Raw genomic sequence first — 15,707 nt, forward strand, 5'->3', positions numbered from 1 at the left:
GTTTAGGGATTAAAGATATGTGGGCCTCTAAGATGTCTTTAGGATGGTAAGGGGAGTCGGGAAGTTCGTTATATGTTGTAAGGAAGTTTGGGATCAGTATGTCAGAGAAGGTCTTATAATAACTGACTGGCAGACCATCCGGCCCTGGGCTTTTCCCGGGTTTGAGTTGGTTTAAAGCTTGAATGGTTTCCTCCCTGGTGATGGGGTCACCGAGGTTAGAAATATCCTCATGGGAGGAGTAAGATGGGCAATGCTTATTTAGGAATTTTTCGATTAAGGTTTTTCTGTCAGTTTTGGGGGATAAACCTGTTTCTGTATGTAAGTTATAGAGGCCGGAAAAGTAACGTACGAACTGTTCGGAAATACCAGTGGTGGTCGATATGGGATCCCCGGAGGGTGATGTAATGTTGTCAATGGTATAAGAAGCTTTCTTCTTTTGGATGGCGGCTGCTAGTAGTTTACCTGATTTATTGCTGTGTTCGGAGAAGAGCTTATTAGTAAGGGTGTATTTCTGTATAAGCTTTTTACGGATTGCTCCCAGAAGTTCTTCTCGTGCTTTTAACAATTCTTCATGAATGTTTGTATCTAGCGTGTTTTTGTGTCTGTGTTCCAAAGCCTTAACTTTATCTGAGAGTTCTTGTATATGTGCTTTTCTTAATTTGGCCCTTTTGGCCGTCAGTGAGATGAGCGTGCCCCGAACCACACATTTGTGTGCAGCCCATACTAATGGTGCCGGTGTATCGGCAGTCGAGTTCTCGACGAAGTAATTTGACAGAACCTCAGAGATGCGCACATTGTTTTGGGTATCCAACAAAATGGAGTCATCCAATCTCCAAATTTGTGATTTGGGACGGTGAATGGGGGTCTTAAGGGATAAGGTGATCGGATGGTGATCCGACAGCCACATGGGTTCAATAGTAGCGTCAAGTAATGAGGTTAGGTCATTTTGTGAAAGAAAAAAATAGTCTATACGCGAATATTTCTTGTGTAGAGGTGAGTAATAGGTAAAGTCTTTTTCGTTTGGGTGTGAGGTACGCCAAGCGTCGTGTAGGGATAGTGTAGTCAAGCTTGATTTTATGGCCTTCAAGGCACTGAATTTAAGGCAAGAAGAGCCATTTGATGTATCGAGAGATGGCATTAAAGGGACATTAAAATCTCCTCCAAGGATAAGTGTACCCCTTTGAAAGGCTGTTAGCTGGTAGAGGACCGTACGAAAAAAGGATACTTGTTTTGTGTTTGGGGCATAGATATTGGCTATGGTATATGTCAAATTATGTAGGGAACCTCGGATAAAGATGAATCTACCTTGGGGATCCCTTTGGATGTCTGTGATTTGAAGGGGGCATTGTTTGGAAACTAATATCGACACCCCTTTAGATTTCGCAAACTCATTAGATGCGTGGAAGACCATGGGGAAATTTCTATCCGTCAATTTTGGAATTCCGTCTGAGCGGAAGTGAGTTTCTTGGACCAATGCAATGTGTACTTTCTCCTTTTTAAGGGTATAGAGTAGGCTAGAACGCTTCTCCGGGGTATTTAAACCTCGTGTGTTTAAAGAATAAAGTTTGATGTGGTCTAAAGGTCCCTTCTTTATCGCAGCAGTTGGTGGGGGCGGGATGGGGCACATCTTTGTAGAGGGGGAAACCTAAAGAGAAAGGGGTAAACGTAGGTTGGAGAAGATCTGGGACAGATAAGGGTAAAACTTGCGTCTAAAGAGATTAATTATACAGGGTGTAAATTAGCTATGAGGGCCTATGCCCTATTACTTTTAAGTACCGATTAAGTGGAGGAATAAGATCCACACACACTTACTATATACACAGTACAATCGGAGATATACAGGGTGCACCAAGTCTTCCACTCCGAAGGGGGTCAGAAGCCCCAGTGCACCACTGTTTTGGGGTTGACCAAAACCAACAACAAAAGCGAAACGCCTTAAGTAAACTTTAAATCTTAGATCCAAAAATGAACTGTAAATAACCAATGTAGTGGGTCCATGCCACCCCAGATTTGAGTCAAACTGAGAGAGTACAAAAATTAAGGAGCGTGTTTAACAGAATGTAAGAACCCCTACCCTTTAGTACATAGCCGGGTGTTGGCAGGGTGTAAAACAATTTTCTGAATCTCTCAGTGTGAATCCAACCCCGAGGTGTGTATTGGCAACAATGTCCACTATGTTTAGGAATCAAAACAAAATCTAAACAAGAATATGTTAATTCTTTATCACTTTGTAAATTATTCAAATAATACCCTCCTGCTAGCCAACATTAAGATACAGTAGAGTAACAGCCCGGGACATATCAATCTGCTACCGGGGCCAAAGAAAGAGAAGTAGATGAAGTATTAACCCTACAAGACAAGCCCGGGAGTTTCTACATTCCTGTTGTGATCTATTGATCACTATGAGTATTTCTGGTGTAGAATTGAGATGCCTTTTTGCATGTCATTCCCATTCTTGGAATTTTTGTGTGTCTGTTTACTAGGGTAATGCTGGCATACTATTTTGTTATAGCCAAGACCATAGACGACAAAAGTTAAACTTATGGAGTTATTTAGTCCCACAAGTAGTGTGGGTTACAGGTTCTGATAATGATATTTTGGGAGACTCGCCTCTGCCCTCATCACTATTTAAAGGCCTCCGTGAGGCCAAATGTATCCTGGGGGAGGGGGGACTATAGAGAATTGCCCATGTAATATTACATCAGAAACAAATGAAAAATGAAAAGAGGGATATTTAGTAGCTATCTCCCTATATTTATGTCAGGGCCTAAAGCATTTCCCTATAGCACTTCTCGGAGTGAGGGAGGTAAGTAAGTACCACCCTGCTGTGTGGGCCTAGTACAGCAAAGCTAACAGTTATACACTCCCTCACCAAGAGAATATGGTTATAAATAGAGGGTCAACCTGCAATAGCTATATATTCCTCTAATAAAATGGTTTAAGTGAGACATTCCTCTTAATAGGTGATGGCACAAATTAAACAACAAGCTGTATTAATAATGTTATTGACAAAGAGGGTAAATATGAGATTACTTCAGGAGATCACTCACAATTGTCCCTTCTGGCCCTCCGGGTTACCGGGGGAGTTGACTGATCTTGGTCCCTTCCTGCTCCCGTGGGTCCCTGGGAGAATCTGGAACTGGAGGAAGATCTTCTTCTGCGATAACTTACTGATTGGGTTTCCATGGGTACCTCTGGCGGTTTACCCCATCTACCTACTGAACGCCGGTAAGGTGCGTACCAATTGGGCACTGAGATTGGTGGTAGTCCGAGTGTTTCACAGAATCTGGGTAGATCCTCTGGCACTCTCAGTGCCACATTGCGACCTTGGTGTGAGGCAGAAAGGCAAAAAGGAAACTTCCACTTATACCTGATCTCTCTTGATTGCAGGGCTTCCAATAGAGGTTTGAGGTCACGTCTATGTTGTAGTGTAATTCCAGAGAGATCTTGGTATATTTGAACTGGAGCATCTCCGCATTTAAGTTTTTGGCCTCTGGCCCGACTCAGAATCTCTTCTTTCAGCTTGAAGTCGGGCAAGCAACATATCACATCCCTAGGGGGGTCTGTATCTCTCCCCTTGGGGCGGAGGGCCCGATGTATTCTCTCGAAGTCGATATTAGACTGGGGGGGTTTCCCTATAATGGAATTAAATAGGGTGACGATCTCCTTTTGGACTTGATCTCCCTCAATTACTTCAGGCAGTCCCCTCACCCGCAGGTTCCGGCGGCGACCTCTGTTGTCAAGGTCCTCTAGATGACGATTTACATCTCTCAGCTGAAGGGTATGGTCGTCTATTTTCCTGGTAGATTTCTGGAGCACCATGTCATGGTCATCTATTGTCTGTTCGGTGCGAGAGACCCTATCAGACAAGGAGCGTAGGTCAATACGGAGTTCTGCGATGGCTGCAGAAAGGGTGTCTTTTATGTCAGCCGCCACTGACTTTAGATCCAGGATGCTAAGGTGAGGTAAAGTGTTGGTGCCGGTCCCGACCTGGTCTCTTATCGGTGGATGCGATGGGTCTAATTCATGCGTCATGAGCACTATATCAGCTTGTGACTGGGGACTAGATTGCGAAAGGGTCTGAATTTGAGGGGACCCTCGGCGGTTTGTCGCCATATTTCCACGGGGGGTGCGAAACTGTACCGCTGTGTTTTGACCCTGTTGCTCTGTATTTTCCCTCGGGGATCGGGAGCGAGATGCCGAAGAACGTCGGGAAGCAGTGCCCATGCTATCCAGTTCCCACTAAGAGCAAGTATCTGTCATCAGTTATAAACAGCCAGCTCGTCAATTGTTCTCTGTTCTGTCAGACAGAATAATATCACGGTTCAGTAGCAATAGTCCCTTGTGAGGTGAGGGGGATTTATAATAATATTTCTCTGGGAAGTGTACAATGTGGGAGCAGATAGCTAACTGACACTGAGCCACTGTGGGGTTAAACAGGCAGTTTCAGGGTGGGCCAATATGGTTGCCAGGCCGAGGGTACATAAAAAGTACATATAACGATTGTGGCCTCTCAAACAGCTCAACCCCGGGCCGAATGCATGGAAGCAAAGTCCCCTGTCCCTCTGGTTATCACCTCTGAGGGTTTAGGAGCAATGGGGAACAAGGAGGGACAGTGGTGAGTGAGGGAGGTCTTCTGTGAGGGGATCAATATGGCTGCCGAACGTGAGGTACCTGAGGTCTTTCTGGTCTGCAGGATAGGCTGTGCTGTACCTCAGTGATGTCCCCCGGTCTTGCTGACCCTTCTCCAGGAGGTGTTAGAGTGTTAGCTCACTCGGTGAGGCCTGGTGTGATGCTGAGAGCCGCCGCCGGGGGGCCAAAACGGCCGCGACTTCCGTGACTAGGCCGAAGCCGCGGTCTTTCCTATGGCGCCTCCCCGGATTCGGTAACGCTGTGTCCGGCGGTCTCGGGTGGTGTTTTTTGCCCCAAAAGTTGCCAGGGGTGGAAGTAGGGTGGGTATGGCTACCTTGTGGGATACTTCCCACTCACAAATGCTGCCAAAAATCGCTGCTTAAGCCTTTGGGCTGTCTGAGGTGGCAGGAGCTTCTCAGTTAGGCGTCCATCCCTGCTGCTGGCTCGGCCACGCCCCCGGGTTTTCCTCATTTAGCACCCGACCCTTCCTAAAATAAAAAATATTCATACTAAAAAAAAATTTGAGGTGTCTCTGGTCTGGTCCAGTGATGTCACAGATCCTTTTTATCCTTTTCAACTTGCAGTGCTGGGTGAATACTAAATGCTGAAGAGAGTACAGTAATGCAATGACCTGACACGGCTCTCTACACTATTCTTTTTTGAGTCTAGGGCACAGCCATGATGCCCTGGAATAACAGGAAGTAGACTGAATGATGCTGGACATAATTTGAAGGGGAGCAGCACTGGATTGGTCAGCAGGTAAGGAGACATCACCAGAGAGGAGGTGAATCTAGCAGCCTGAACTTTTTGTTTTATTATTCAGACCTGCTGGGGATCTATTGTTTGCCGGAGATGGAAATGAGCTTTAATAGTTTACTATTGTGCAGTACCAGAGCAGAATTGTTTTTAAACTTTCAAATAAAAACACAATACCTCTTCCTTATTCTCCCCTTCAGTTAAACAGTTACAAAGTATAATCCAACTGGTATATTGGCCATGTTGTGTCTTCTCTTCATTGAGTAATTACACCTTGTTTTAAATTTGGAAGTGCATTACCCCTATGTCATTACTTGGGAGCTCATTGCTTCCGAAGCACTGTGTGAATCAGTCTATCATTAACTGGTTTGTCGGCTAGTGGGAGAGTATACATGCGGTCAAAGATAATAAGTTAATTTAATAGGAACTGTTGTGGTTTACCTTGAATACATTGTATCAAGCCCTGTACACACGATCAGTCCATCCGATGAGAACGGTCCTAAGGACCGTTCACATCGGTTAACCGATGAAGCTGACTGATGGTCTGATGTGCCTACACACCATCAGTTAAAAAAACTATCGAGTCCAACGCAGTGACGTAAACACGACGTGCTGAGAAAAATTGAGTTCAATGCTTCCAAGCACTTGATTCTGAGCATGCGCGGGTTTTTAACCGATGCTTTTGCATACTAACCGTCGGTTTTGACCTATCGGTTAGGCGTCCATCGGTTCAATTTTAAAGCAAGTTCTAAAATTTCTGACCGAAGGATAACTGACCAATGTGGCCCACACACCATCGGTTTGGACCGATGAAACAGTCCTTCAGTCCGTTTCCATCGGTTTTGACCGACCGTGTGTACGCGGCCTGATTCAGAAAGTAAGTGGGAGGTTATGCACATTAGGATAATCAAGCAGATTAGGCATTGGTTAAAAAATAATCTTTCTGTGCACTTCCAAATATGAATAAAAATGTCGGAAAAAACAGGTACACTTTATTCTCTTATCACAAAGTTCTCTGATATTTACTATAAATATCCAACTGAGTCCGTTTTTTCCTGTAAAATTACATTTAGTTCTATGTATATTCAATGTTCGTGAAATGTACTTCTTTGCAAAACAATCTTTCAATATGTAAATTGTTTTCTCATAAAATACTAAGCTATTTTAAATTATTTCTATTGCACAAACAAATTAATGCACCCTGATCCCTAAGCTTGATGATCCTTGGTCAGTAGGTCACTTGCACTTAGTGTTTTAACCTAATGGACAGCATTAGTTAAAAGAACCTAATTCCACTTAATACTTTACTTTCACCGTACACAGCAAGTAAATTAAATATGTCCAAAGTCATTTACTCATGTTTGCTTCCAAGCTCCAGATATGAATGATTGCTTGCTTCTGTCTCCAGCAGTTGTAAATCAGTAAAGGATGGCCCAGCTCTAATATGCAGTGGATGACCCCTTTAGAAATTGTGCTAGAAGTGATTACTCTTCTTGAAGCAACAGTTTGACATCACAGAATTAAATTCATCCAGCTAATAAATATAACTAAACACTATTAATGGTTTTAATGGTAGTATGTCTAAACATAAAATATTAACATCAAGCATAATTTAAATATGAACTCCAGGCAAACCGATAAATACACAATTGAACTGTCTTATATACAAAAGGATTTGAAGTTCTGTCCAGACAGGTTGGTTATTAATTAGACAATTTTCTCTGTTAACGATAGGACATACATTGGTGTCACCTCCCTGAATGCAATGTGATAATTGGGCAATAATATAGCAGCGCATTCAGGGAACTTCTGCTAGATGTATATAAAACACATGTGAGCAATTTTTAAATGAATGCATAACTGAATCAAATGGTGTTTTACTATATGCCCAGCATTCAGCTGTAAATTTAAATATGTTCCCCAATAAAATAGTTATTTGCAAAAAAAAGAAAGTAAATAGTCACCTCTCCTATTGTCTGCACCTCGTAACACTAGTAAACAACATGCAAAAGTCAGAACACTGTTTTGATCAAGTAATTACTATTGCTTGTGGTGGAATGATACAGTTCAAAGTGCATGTGACTGATCACTAAGATGCATGAACAAGTAAAGGGCACATTTTTGGGCTGGTCATTGGTTAACCCACAATTTTGACTTGCAAACACATCTACAGGGAGTGCAGAATTATTAGGCAAGTTGTATTTTTGAGGATTAATTTTATTATTGAACAACAACCATGTTCTCAATGAACCCAAAAAACTCATTAATATCAAAGCTGAATATTTTTGGAAGTCGTTTTTAGTTTGTTTTTAGTTTTAGCTATTTTAGGGGGATATCTGTGTGTGAGGGTGACTATTACTGTGCATAATTATTAGGCAACTTAACAAAAAAAAAATATACCCATTTCAATTATTTATTTTTACCAGTGAAACCAATATAACATCTCAACATTCACAAATATACATTTCTGACATTCAAAAACAAAACAAAAACAAATCAGTGACCAATATAGCCACCTTTCTTTGCAAGGACACTCAAAAGCCTGCCATCCATGGATTCTGTCAGTGTTTTGATCTGTTCACCATCAACATTGCGTGCAGCAGCAACCACAGCCTCCCAGACACTGTCCAGAGAGGTGTACTGTTTTCCCTCCTTGTAAATCTCACATTTGATGATGGACCACAGGTTCTCAATGGGGTTCAGATCAGGTGAGCAAGGAGGCCATGTCATTAGTTTTTCTTCTTTTATACCCTTTCTTGCCAGCCACGCTGTGGAGTACTTGGACGCGTGTGATGGAGCATTGTCCTGCATGAAAATCACGTTTTTCTTGAAGGATGCAGACTTCTTCCTGTACCACTGCTTGAAGAAGGTGTCTTCCAGAAACTGGCAGTAGGACTGGGAGTTGAGCTTGACTCCATCCTCAACCCGAAAAGGCCCCACAAGCTCATCTTTGATGATACCAGCCCAAACCAGTACTACACCTCCACCTTGCTGGCGTCTGAGTCAGACTGGAGCTCTCTGTCCTTTACCAATCCAGCCACGGGCCCATCCATCTGGCCCATCAAGACTCACTCTCATTTCAGCAGTCCATAAAACCTTAGAAAAATCAGTCTTGAGATATTTCTTGGCCCAGTCTTGACGTTTCAGCTTGTGTGTCTTGTTCAGTGGTGGTCGTCTTTCAGCCTTTCTTACCTTGGCCATGTCTCTGAGTATTGCACACCTTGTGCTTTTGGGCACTCCAGTGATGTTGCAGCTCTGAAATATGGCCAAACTGGTGGCAAGTGGCATCTTGGCAGCTGCACGCTTGACTTTTCTCAGTTCATGGGCAGTTATTTTGCGCCTTGGTTTTTCCACACGCTTCTTGCGACCCTGTTGACTATTTTGAATGAAACGCTTGATTGTTCGATGATCATGCTTCAGAAGCTTTGCAATTTTAAGAGTGCTGCATCCCTCTGCAAGATATCTCACTATTTTTGACTTTTCAGAGCCTGTCAAGTCCTTCTTTTGACCCATTTTGCCAAAGGAAAGGAAGTTGCCTAATAATTATGCACACCTGATATAGGGTGTTGATGTCATTAGACCACACCCCTTCTCATTACAGAGATGCACATCACCTAATATGCTTAATTGGTAGTAGGCGTTCGAGCCTATACAGCTTGGAGTAAGACAACATGCATAAAGAGGATGATGTGGTCAAAATACTAATTTGCCTAATAATTCTGCACTCCCTGTATTAGTCAAGCATCAACTGCAGGTAGTCTACTTGTACTATGTTATTGCTGGAGTGACACATACACATGCATGTAACTACCATTCTCTAAATGTTGTCTGAGCACTCAGCAACTACTACATGCATTATATAATTGTCCAATCAGATTACCACAGGTAACACTCAAAAGTTCTGCAAATAGTTGGGTAGCACATATCAAGCGTTACCTATGTAACTGTATGGATCTTCATTGGGTGGATAATGGAAGATACTCAGGGGCACCTGCAGGATGGGGATAATCTTTGGGAAAACCTTGTCTAATTAGCTTGGATTGCTATGTGAGCATACCCCAGCTACCTGAGTAGATGAACTCCACAAGTGCCTGCCAATAACCAAGAAATTCTAAGCAAGTTTTATTCTATAAAGCTCTAGTGAACCAAACCGTTCTGATAGCTAATATGTCTTACAATCACTGTCTACAAGCAGCCATAATACAAAGTTAGATAGTAATTATTTGTCCTTACTTGATTTCTTTGGGCAATTTTCTGTCCCTTTTTCCAACGGAGTATTGGCTTAAGAGCAGGCAAGTCTCTCTCCTCTTTCCCAATGATGTGCTCTCCAAGGCTGTATGATGCTTCAAAAACAATAGGTGAAATTACATCTTTTACTCTGCGCTGAAAAACAAAAGAAAAAAGAAAAAGCTAATTTAATAATAACAAAAATATAAACAGCCTGGTTAACATATGGACCCTACAGCAGTGTTTCTGAACCAGTACTCAAGGACTACTTACAACTGTGGCTAAGGCTGGCCATACATTATACAATTTTCCTTTAGATTTACCAAAACCATATAACAAGAGGCCAAATCTAAACACTTTTAATGTGTTTGCAATCAGGCAGGCCCTTGCACTACATAGTTGAAGGTAAATCTAAAGGAAATGGAATGAGAAAATTGTATAATGTTTGGCCAGCTTAAAGTGTAACTCAACCCAGGACCCTGCATCCACTATATCTAGTGTCCCACAGTACACAGAACATGGAAATACAATTATTTTAGTGGATATAAGCTGCTAAATACCTTTTCTCATCAGCAGTATATAGCAGTCTTGTGACTTCTATCAGTGTCTGGTTAAAGCTTGTGGTAAGAGTTTTTATTGTACCCTGACTGTCATATAAGGCTGCAGGACCACTGACCCTCTGTCTGGACAGTGCTCGTTGGTCCTGTGCTGATCACATGCACCCCCCCAAGATAAATATGGTATATTCAAATAATACGCCTGAGAATTCTTGTTGGGCAGTGTATTAGAGCTCGAATGAACACACTTAGGCCCCGTACACATGGTCGGTTTGGTCCGATGAGAATGAACCGAAGTTCATTTTCATCAGACCAAACCGACCGTGTGTATAGGCTATCGGTCTGGTTTCCTTCGGTCCAAAATTTCTGGACCAAACCGATGGTTAGTACAGAAAAGCATCGGTTCAAAACCCGCGCATGCTCAGAATCAAGTCGACGCATGCTTGGAAGCATTGAACTTTGTTTTATTCAGCACGTTGTGTGTTTGACTTCACCGCGTTCTGACCCGATTGGATTTTGGACTGATGGTGTGTACACATATCAGGCCGTACGGCCACTTCAGAGGTGAACCGATGAAAACGGTCCGACGGGCCAGTCTCATCGGTTTGGTCCGACCGTGTGTACAAGGCCTTAGACTGAATTTTAATGGTTCAAAGAATGTCAGGCAAAATGGTCGGCCCTCACGCATGTTTACTTCATCAAAACTGGCCCTCTTCGAAAAAAGTTTGGACACCCCTGTTATAGGGGAAAGCCTCTCTTTAATTGTAATATATAATAATTGCAAGAAAACAAAAATTAGATGGGACATTTTAAAGGGCTAATTGGGTTTTATAAACATAGTATTCTGTAATCTCTGAGATTTGTAAATTCCTAAATCCTGTTTTTGCCATTGCTTTGCAAACACCTACAGTAGTAACTACTAATAGAAATACTGCCTACTAATACTACCTACTAAAAGAAATATTGCATGGGTGGTGCTGTTTATAAACTAGAATGTCAATATCATCTTTCTCTGTTTCATGCCTGAACATTAGGTGAAAAAGTCATAAAGGAACAAAATGTAAGAATTAAATTGCCAATATGTAGTAAAGAATGTTGTAAAGCAAATACAGAGGAAGGTAAGAGGCGGGAACCTGCGATATAACAATTTATGCAGCGTGTAAACATACATCAAATAACCAAAGCATACTTGTTCCCACTTTGTTTAAATGTAGGAACATTCCTTGACAGAATGCCACCTTCAGAAAAATTCCATCTGCCTTTGCTGTCCACAACACAAGTCACTGGCACTTAATCACGAGCCAAGCTCAAGCAGCAGAAATGATGAAACTGATTTATTGTCAAGTCATTTTACACATATAAATTAAATACTATAATTTAAAATGTTCTTCTAGCAGTTTTTTTTTCCAGGATTCTGCTGAAAAATGCATCATTGAAGACTCTTGAGTAAAAACGTTAAAAGCTCAATAAATTACTCGCCAAGGGCCAACAGCCACTCACAATGCACCATCTGAGCACCACCTTCCACTGCAGTAAGTTGGATGTAAATATCGTCTTCTAAAAGGAAATGTCCTGGCAGGAGAGCTGCCGTGCTGCATAATAAACGTGTGTGTGTGTGTGTACTATTTTGTTCCTTGTGTTTTTACTGGCTGTTTAATATGTAATTCCAAAATATGAGCCAGGGTCAATGGCAGATGTTGTCACTATAAAATTCCAGACATTTTCAATTACAGAATGTGCTACACAGAAGCAAACAGACTCATTCTTATGATACTCCTCCTGTACACTCCTCTGCCCATTCAATTCTAAAATCCCTGCCCTGGATACCTACATGTCATCTCAGGCCTCCCATAGTACTCTCCTTCCTGGCTTGGAGTACATGCCTTTTTCCATGCCCTCGGAATCGCTTCCCCACTTCCCTTGCAACTCTCCTGCTGATTTAGCCATCATCTCAGCTCCTTGTACTTTTCTGAGGGATTGCTGGGGAAGCTGACAATCATGGTAGTAGAGAGAACAGTTCATTGAAAAAAATACAAGCCGCTCCCAGAATAGTGGCAGTGCCAGCCACATGTGGTCAGTATGCAGTGGGAAAGGCACATGGCATAGAATCCGGATGATGGCTGCTATCCAGGGCCGATCCGCCCTATAGGCACACTATGCAAGCCGCTTAGGGCCCCGCAAAGCTGCGGAGGGCCCACCAAATTACTAGAGGCCCCGCCTGGTGAGAAGTCATTTTCGGCCCCTCACCCCGCTTCTCAACTCGCTGGCTGCATGGGAGAAGAGGTAAGGAGTCAGCACCCCCCTTGCTTCTCACTTTAATGTAAGATGTAATTTCTGACAGCAGAACACCCCCTCTCCCTGCTTTAATCATTAATGTGACATGTCACTGTTGGTAGCACCCCCCCTTCTCAACTTTAATGTGACATGTCATTTTCGGCAGCCCCCCTCCCCGCTTCTCAACTTTTATGTGACATGTCAATTTGCTTAGGGCCCCAGGGAGGCCAAGATCAGCACTGCTGCTATCCATGCTATAGAGCTGCTACTACAGTAATTGTCAGCTTTCCCAGTGATCCCTCAAATATAAAATATGCATACTTACATGGTTGAAAATGGATCAATGTAAGTATGCAACACAGATCATATCTGGAGATCAACTTTAAAGTCTATGTAAACCCACATTTTTTTTTTGCTGTTACAATGTAGAGTAAACGATTTCCTATCATCTGTGCCCAGTCTTGCCACACAGAGTTAATCCAGCTCTGAGCAATCCTCTTTTATTGTTCAGTGAGATAAAACGGACTAACAGAGAAAAACCTTGGTCCGTTCTGCCCCCTTGTTGTGAGTGACAGGTTATTTACATATCTCATGCACAAGCCTGGAGACAGGCATTATTTTTTCATTCCCAACCCCACTCCTTTTCTGAAGTCATGTGGTTACTTTTCTGGATTTTTACTGGATGTTAGTGATCATAGCAGAATTCAGTGTGAGTAATACACAAAACAAAATGCATGTTGACAAGGGGAGTGTAAAGGTGGGCGGGGAGTGTTCTGACATCACGACTCCACCCACCGAGCTTCAGACAACAGATCCACCTACATAATCTGCAGTTTTTCAGTTCTTATAACAGACAGGGGAGACATTTGACAGGTAACATCTATATCCTTATAGATCAGCATGGGCGTCCGCTTCATAGGGCAGGGGGGGGGGGCAATTGACCCCCCTGGAAAATGGAGAAGGTGTTGAGTCTCACGGCCGCGGGCTGTCTGAGCGGTCTTGGGTCGGATGTCACACAGGCACAACGAGCAAAGTGAAGGCGCCTCCCCCTCCAGTGTTTATGTGTACACAGGGGGAGGGAACTTGCTGTGCCTGTGCTGTGCTGATGGCTGATCTGAGGTACTGAATGGGATGGGGGGAGGTAGTCCATCTGTGCTGGACCGGGGGTCTGTGCTAAAGGGGGGTCCTATATCTTAGCCAACTATCATCTGCAATTATTACGGAAAATTAAGAATCTCTTCACTCAGCACAACCGTATGATCTTAGTTCATGGACTTATCCACTCTAGGTTAGATTGTTCTAATGTTTTCTTTCTAGGGCTCCCACAGAAGTGGATAAAACGATTGCAGATTACACAGAATCATGCTGCAAGACTAGTCACAAACTGCCCAAGGCGGAATCACATCTCCCCGGTGCTTAAGAATCTACACTGGCTGGCAAAACGGGTTGAGTTCAAGGCACTCTGTCTGGTGTTTCGGGCCTATTGGCAACTAGGTCCGATGTACTTATCGAATATGACACAACACTACTGTCCACCCAGAGAGCTTCGCTCGACTGACGCCCTGTTAGCAATTATTAAATCTAGTCGATCAGCTTCAAAGGTGGCCGCCGGCTCCAAACACTGGGGAACTCTCTTTGGAACCAGCTCCCTCATCAGCTCCGAGCATCCTCCTCCTTGATGGCCTTCCATAAGGGCTTGAAAACACTTATTTTTTCACAAGCCTACAGATAGAGACTTGGCCTTCCAAGCCCTTAGCAGGACGCTGCCTTAATCCCAGGCTGCGGTCCATGGTCAGGGAGTAGGGATAGGCTTTTTGTGCCCTGACCCCCCCCCTTCTTTTTATATTTCTGTTTATTTCTTGTCTGTTCCCCTCTTTTACTTAGATGTCCTAGTTTCTTTTTTTGCTCTTGGGAACTGGATACCCCCAGCTTGTTGGTAAGCGCTTAGACACGAGTTTTACAACTCGCATTCGGCGCTCTATAAGTATTTATTCCAATCCAATATCTATGTAGCACCTGGCTATTTTCAGAGCCGGTGCTATTGTAAATTTAGAGGGAGTTCAGAGGTAGTTGGCTCTGAACATGTTTATTTGGTTAAATTGAGGGCCTCTGCTCCAGCTTTTGCTGTACTGTTTGTGGATACTGTCGTTGTCTGGAGAGTGAGTCCCGCCCCAGACCGACAGATGGCAGCAGTAGGGTCAAGTGCAGTTGAATATTTCCTCCCAGCAGCCTATCAGGAGGGTTGGTCGCCTCGCTGTGCAAGGGGTATTTAAACGGCAGACGCCATTTGTTCGGGGTCGCTGTGTTCCCGCCCTTGAGCTGGGCAGTCGTCCCACCACCCCCTCCTGGCCGGGGTGTGTGCATGTGTGTGTCGCAGTGTTCCTGGCTCCGGGACCACATTGGTCTGGAGCACATTCATCTATCTGGTGGATCCAGTGAGTCGATTGGGTCCCTAATTTGCCAGATGGTCCTGGGCTGTCCGTCCAATTGGAGGAAGCCGACTGATGAGGAACCTGTCTGGGAGATACCGAGCATGAGGCTGGTGTTTCAGGAGAGGCCTGTCTATTCATCGGAGGACACTTTGGTTCTGAGAGGCTGGACGTAGGTCGCCTATCAGTTGCTGATTTAACCAAAGCTATTTGAAGGAGAACCGGGTGCTGAATCCAGTCAAGAAGGATTTTGGACCGCAACTGTCTCCAATCTTCAGGAGGGTCTGTTGCAGAGACTTAATCCTGTTCATTCGAGTGACATACTGGCTGCCAGGCTGGTGAGAGAGGCCTGTCTGGATGCACTATACCCACTCCAGCCAAAGTGGCGAAGAAAAGTTGTCGTTGGAAGCAGGACTGTTTCCACATGCAGTTACACCTGAATTTGCTGTCTTCCATTTTGCTATACCTTCATCTTCCACTAATTTTCACTATTTTGCCCCATTGGGTAATAAAAGCACAGTGGACATTGACTTTACTGCAGCTCTCATCCAGTACCCTAGACGGCGGAGATACCGAGGTAACGTGCCACCCAAAACAAACCAGCAGCTCCTTCAGGGGCAGTGCCACATCTATAGTTTTACAGTACTTAAAAGGCTAGGTTCATGCTTGAGTCGCTTCAAGCATTTTATTTTTTTATGTGTTTTTGTGTACATTGCTGGGAGTTTGTGTTTTAGTCAATAGAAAGATACTGTAATTACTGGAAGAAGATGCCAGAATCACATGAAAAATACTTTTTAGGCGTTTTCAGGTACTCCGATTGTCTGTAGGGACC

General features: G+C 43.5%; 1 protein-coding gene across 1 annotated transcript in view; it reads right to left on the reverse strand.

The window, feature by feature from the left end:
• The window catches only part of ITGA9 (integrin subunit alpha 9), a 487,954-nt gene that overhangs the window by 154,552 nt on the left and 317,695 nt on the right, over window positions 1–15,707 (reverse strand). Inside the window, exon 16 of the mRNA XM_040353279.1 lies at window positions 9,622–9,771. Within this exon, the coding sequence (XP_040209213.1) occupies window positions 9,622–9,771 (150 nt within the window). The remainder of the gene's footprint in view (window positions 1–9,621; window positions 9,772–15,707) is intronic.

This window comes from Rana temporaria, chromosome 5 (assembly GCF_905171775.1).
Source record: "Rana temporaria chromosome 5, aRanTem1.1, whole genome shotgun sequence".
NCBI lineage: Eukaryota > Metazoa > Chordata > Amphibia > Anura > Ranidae > Rana > Rana temporaria.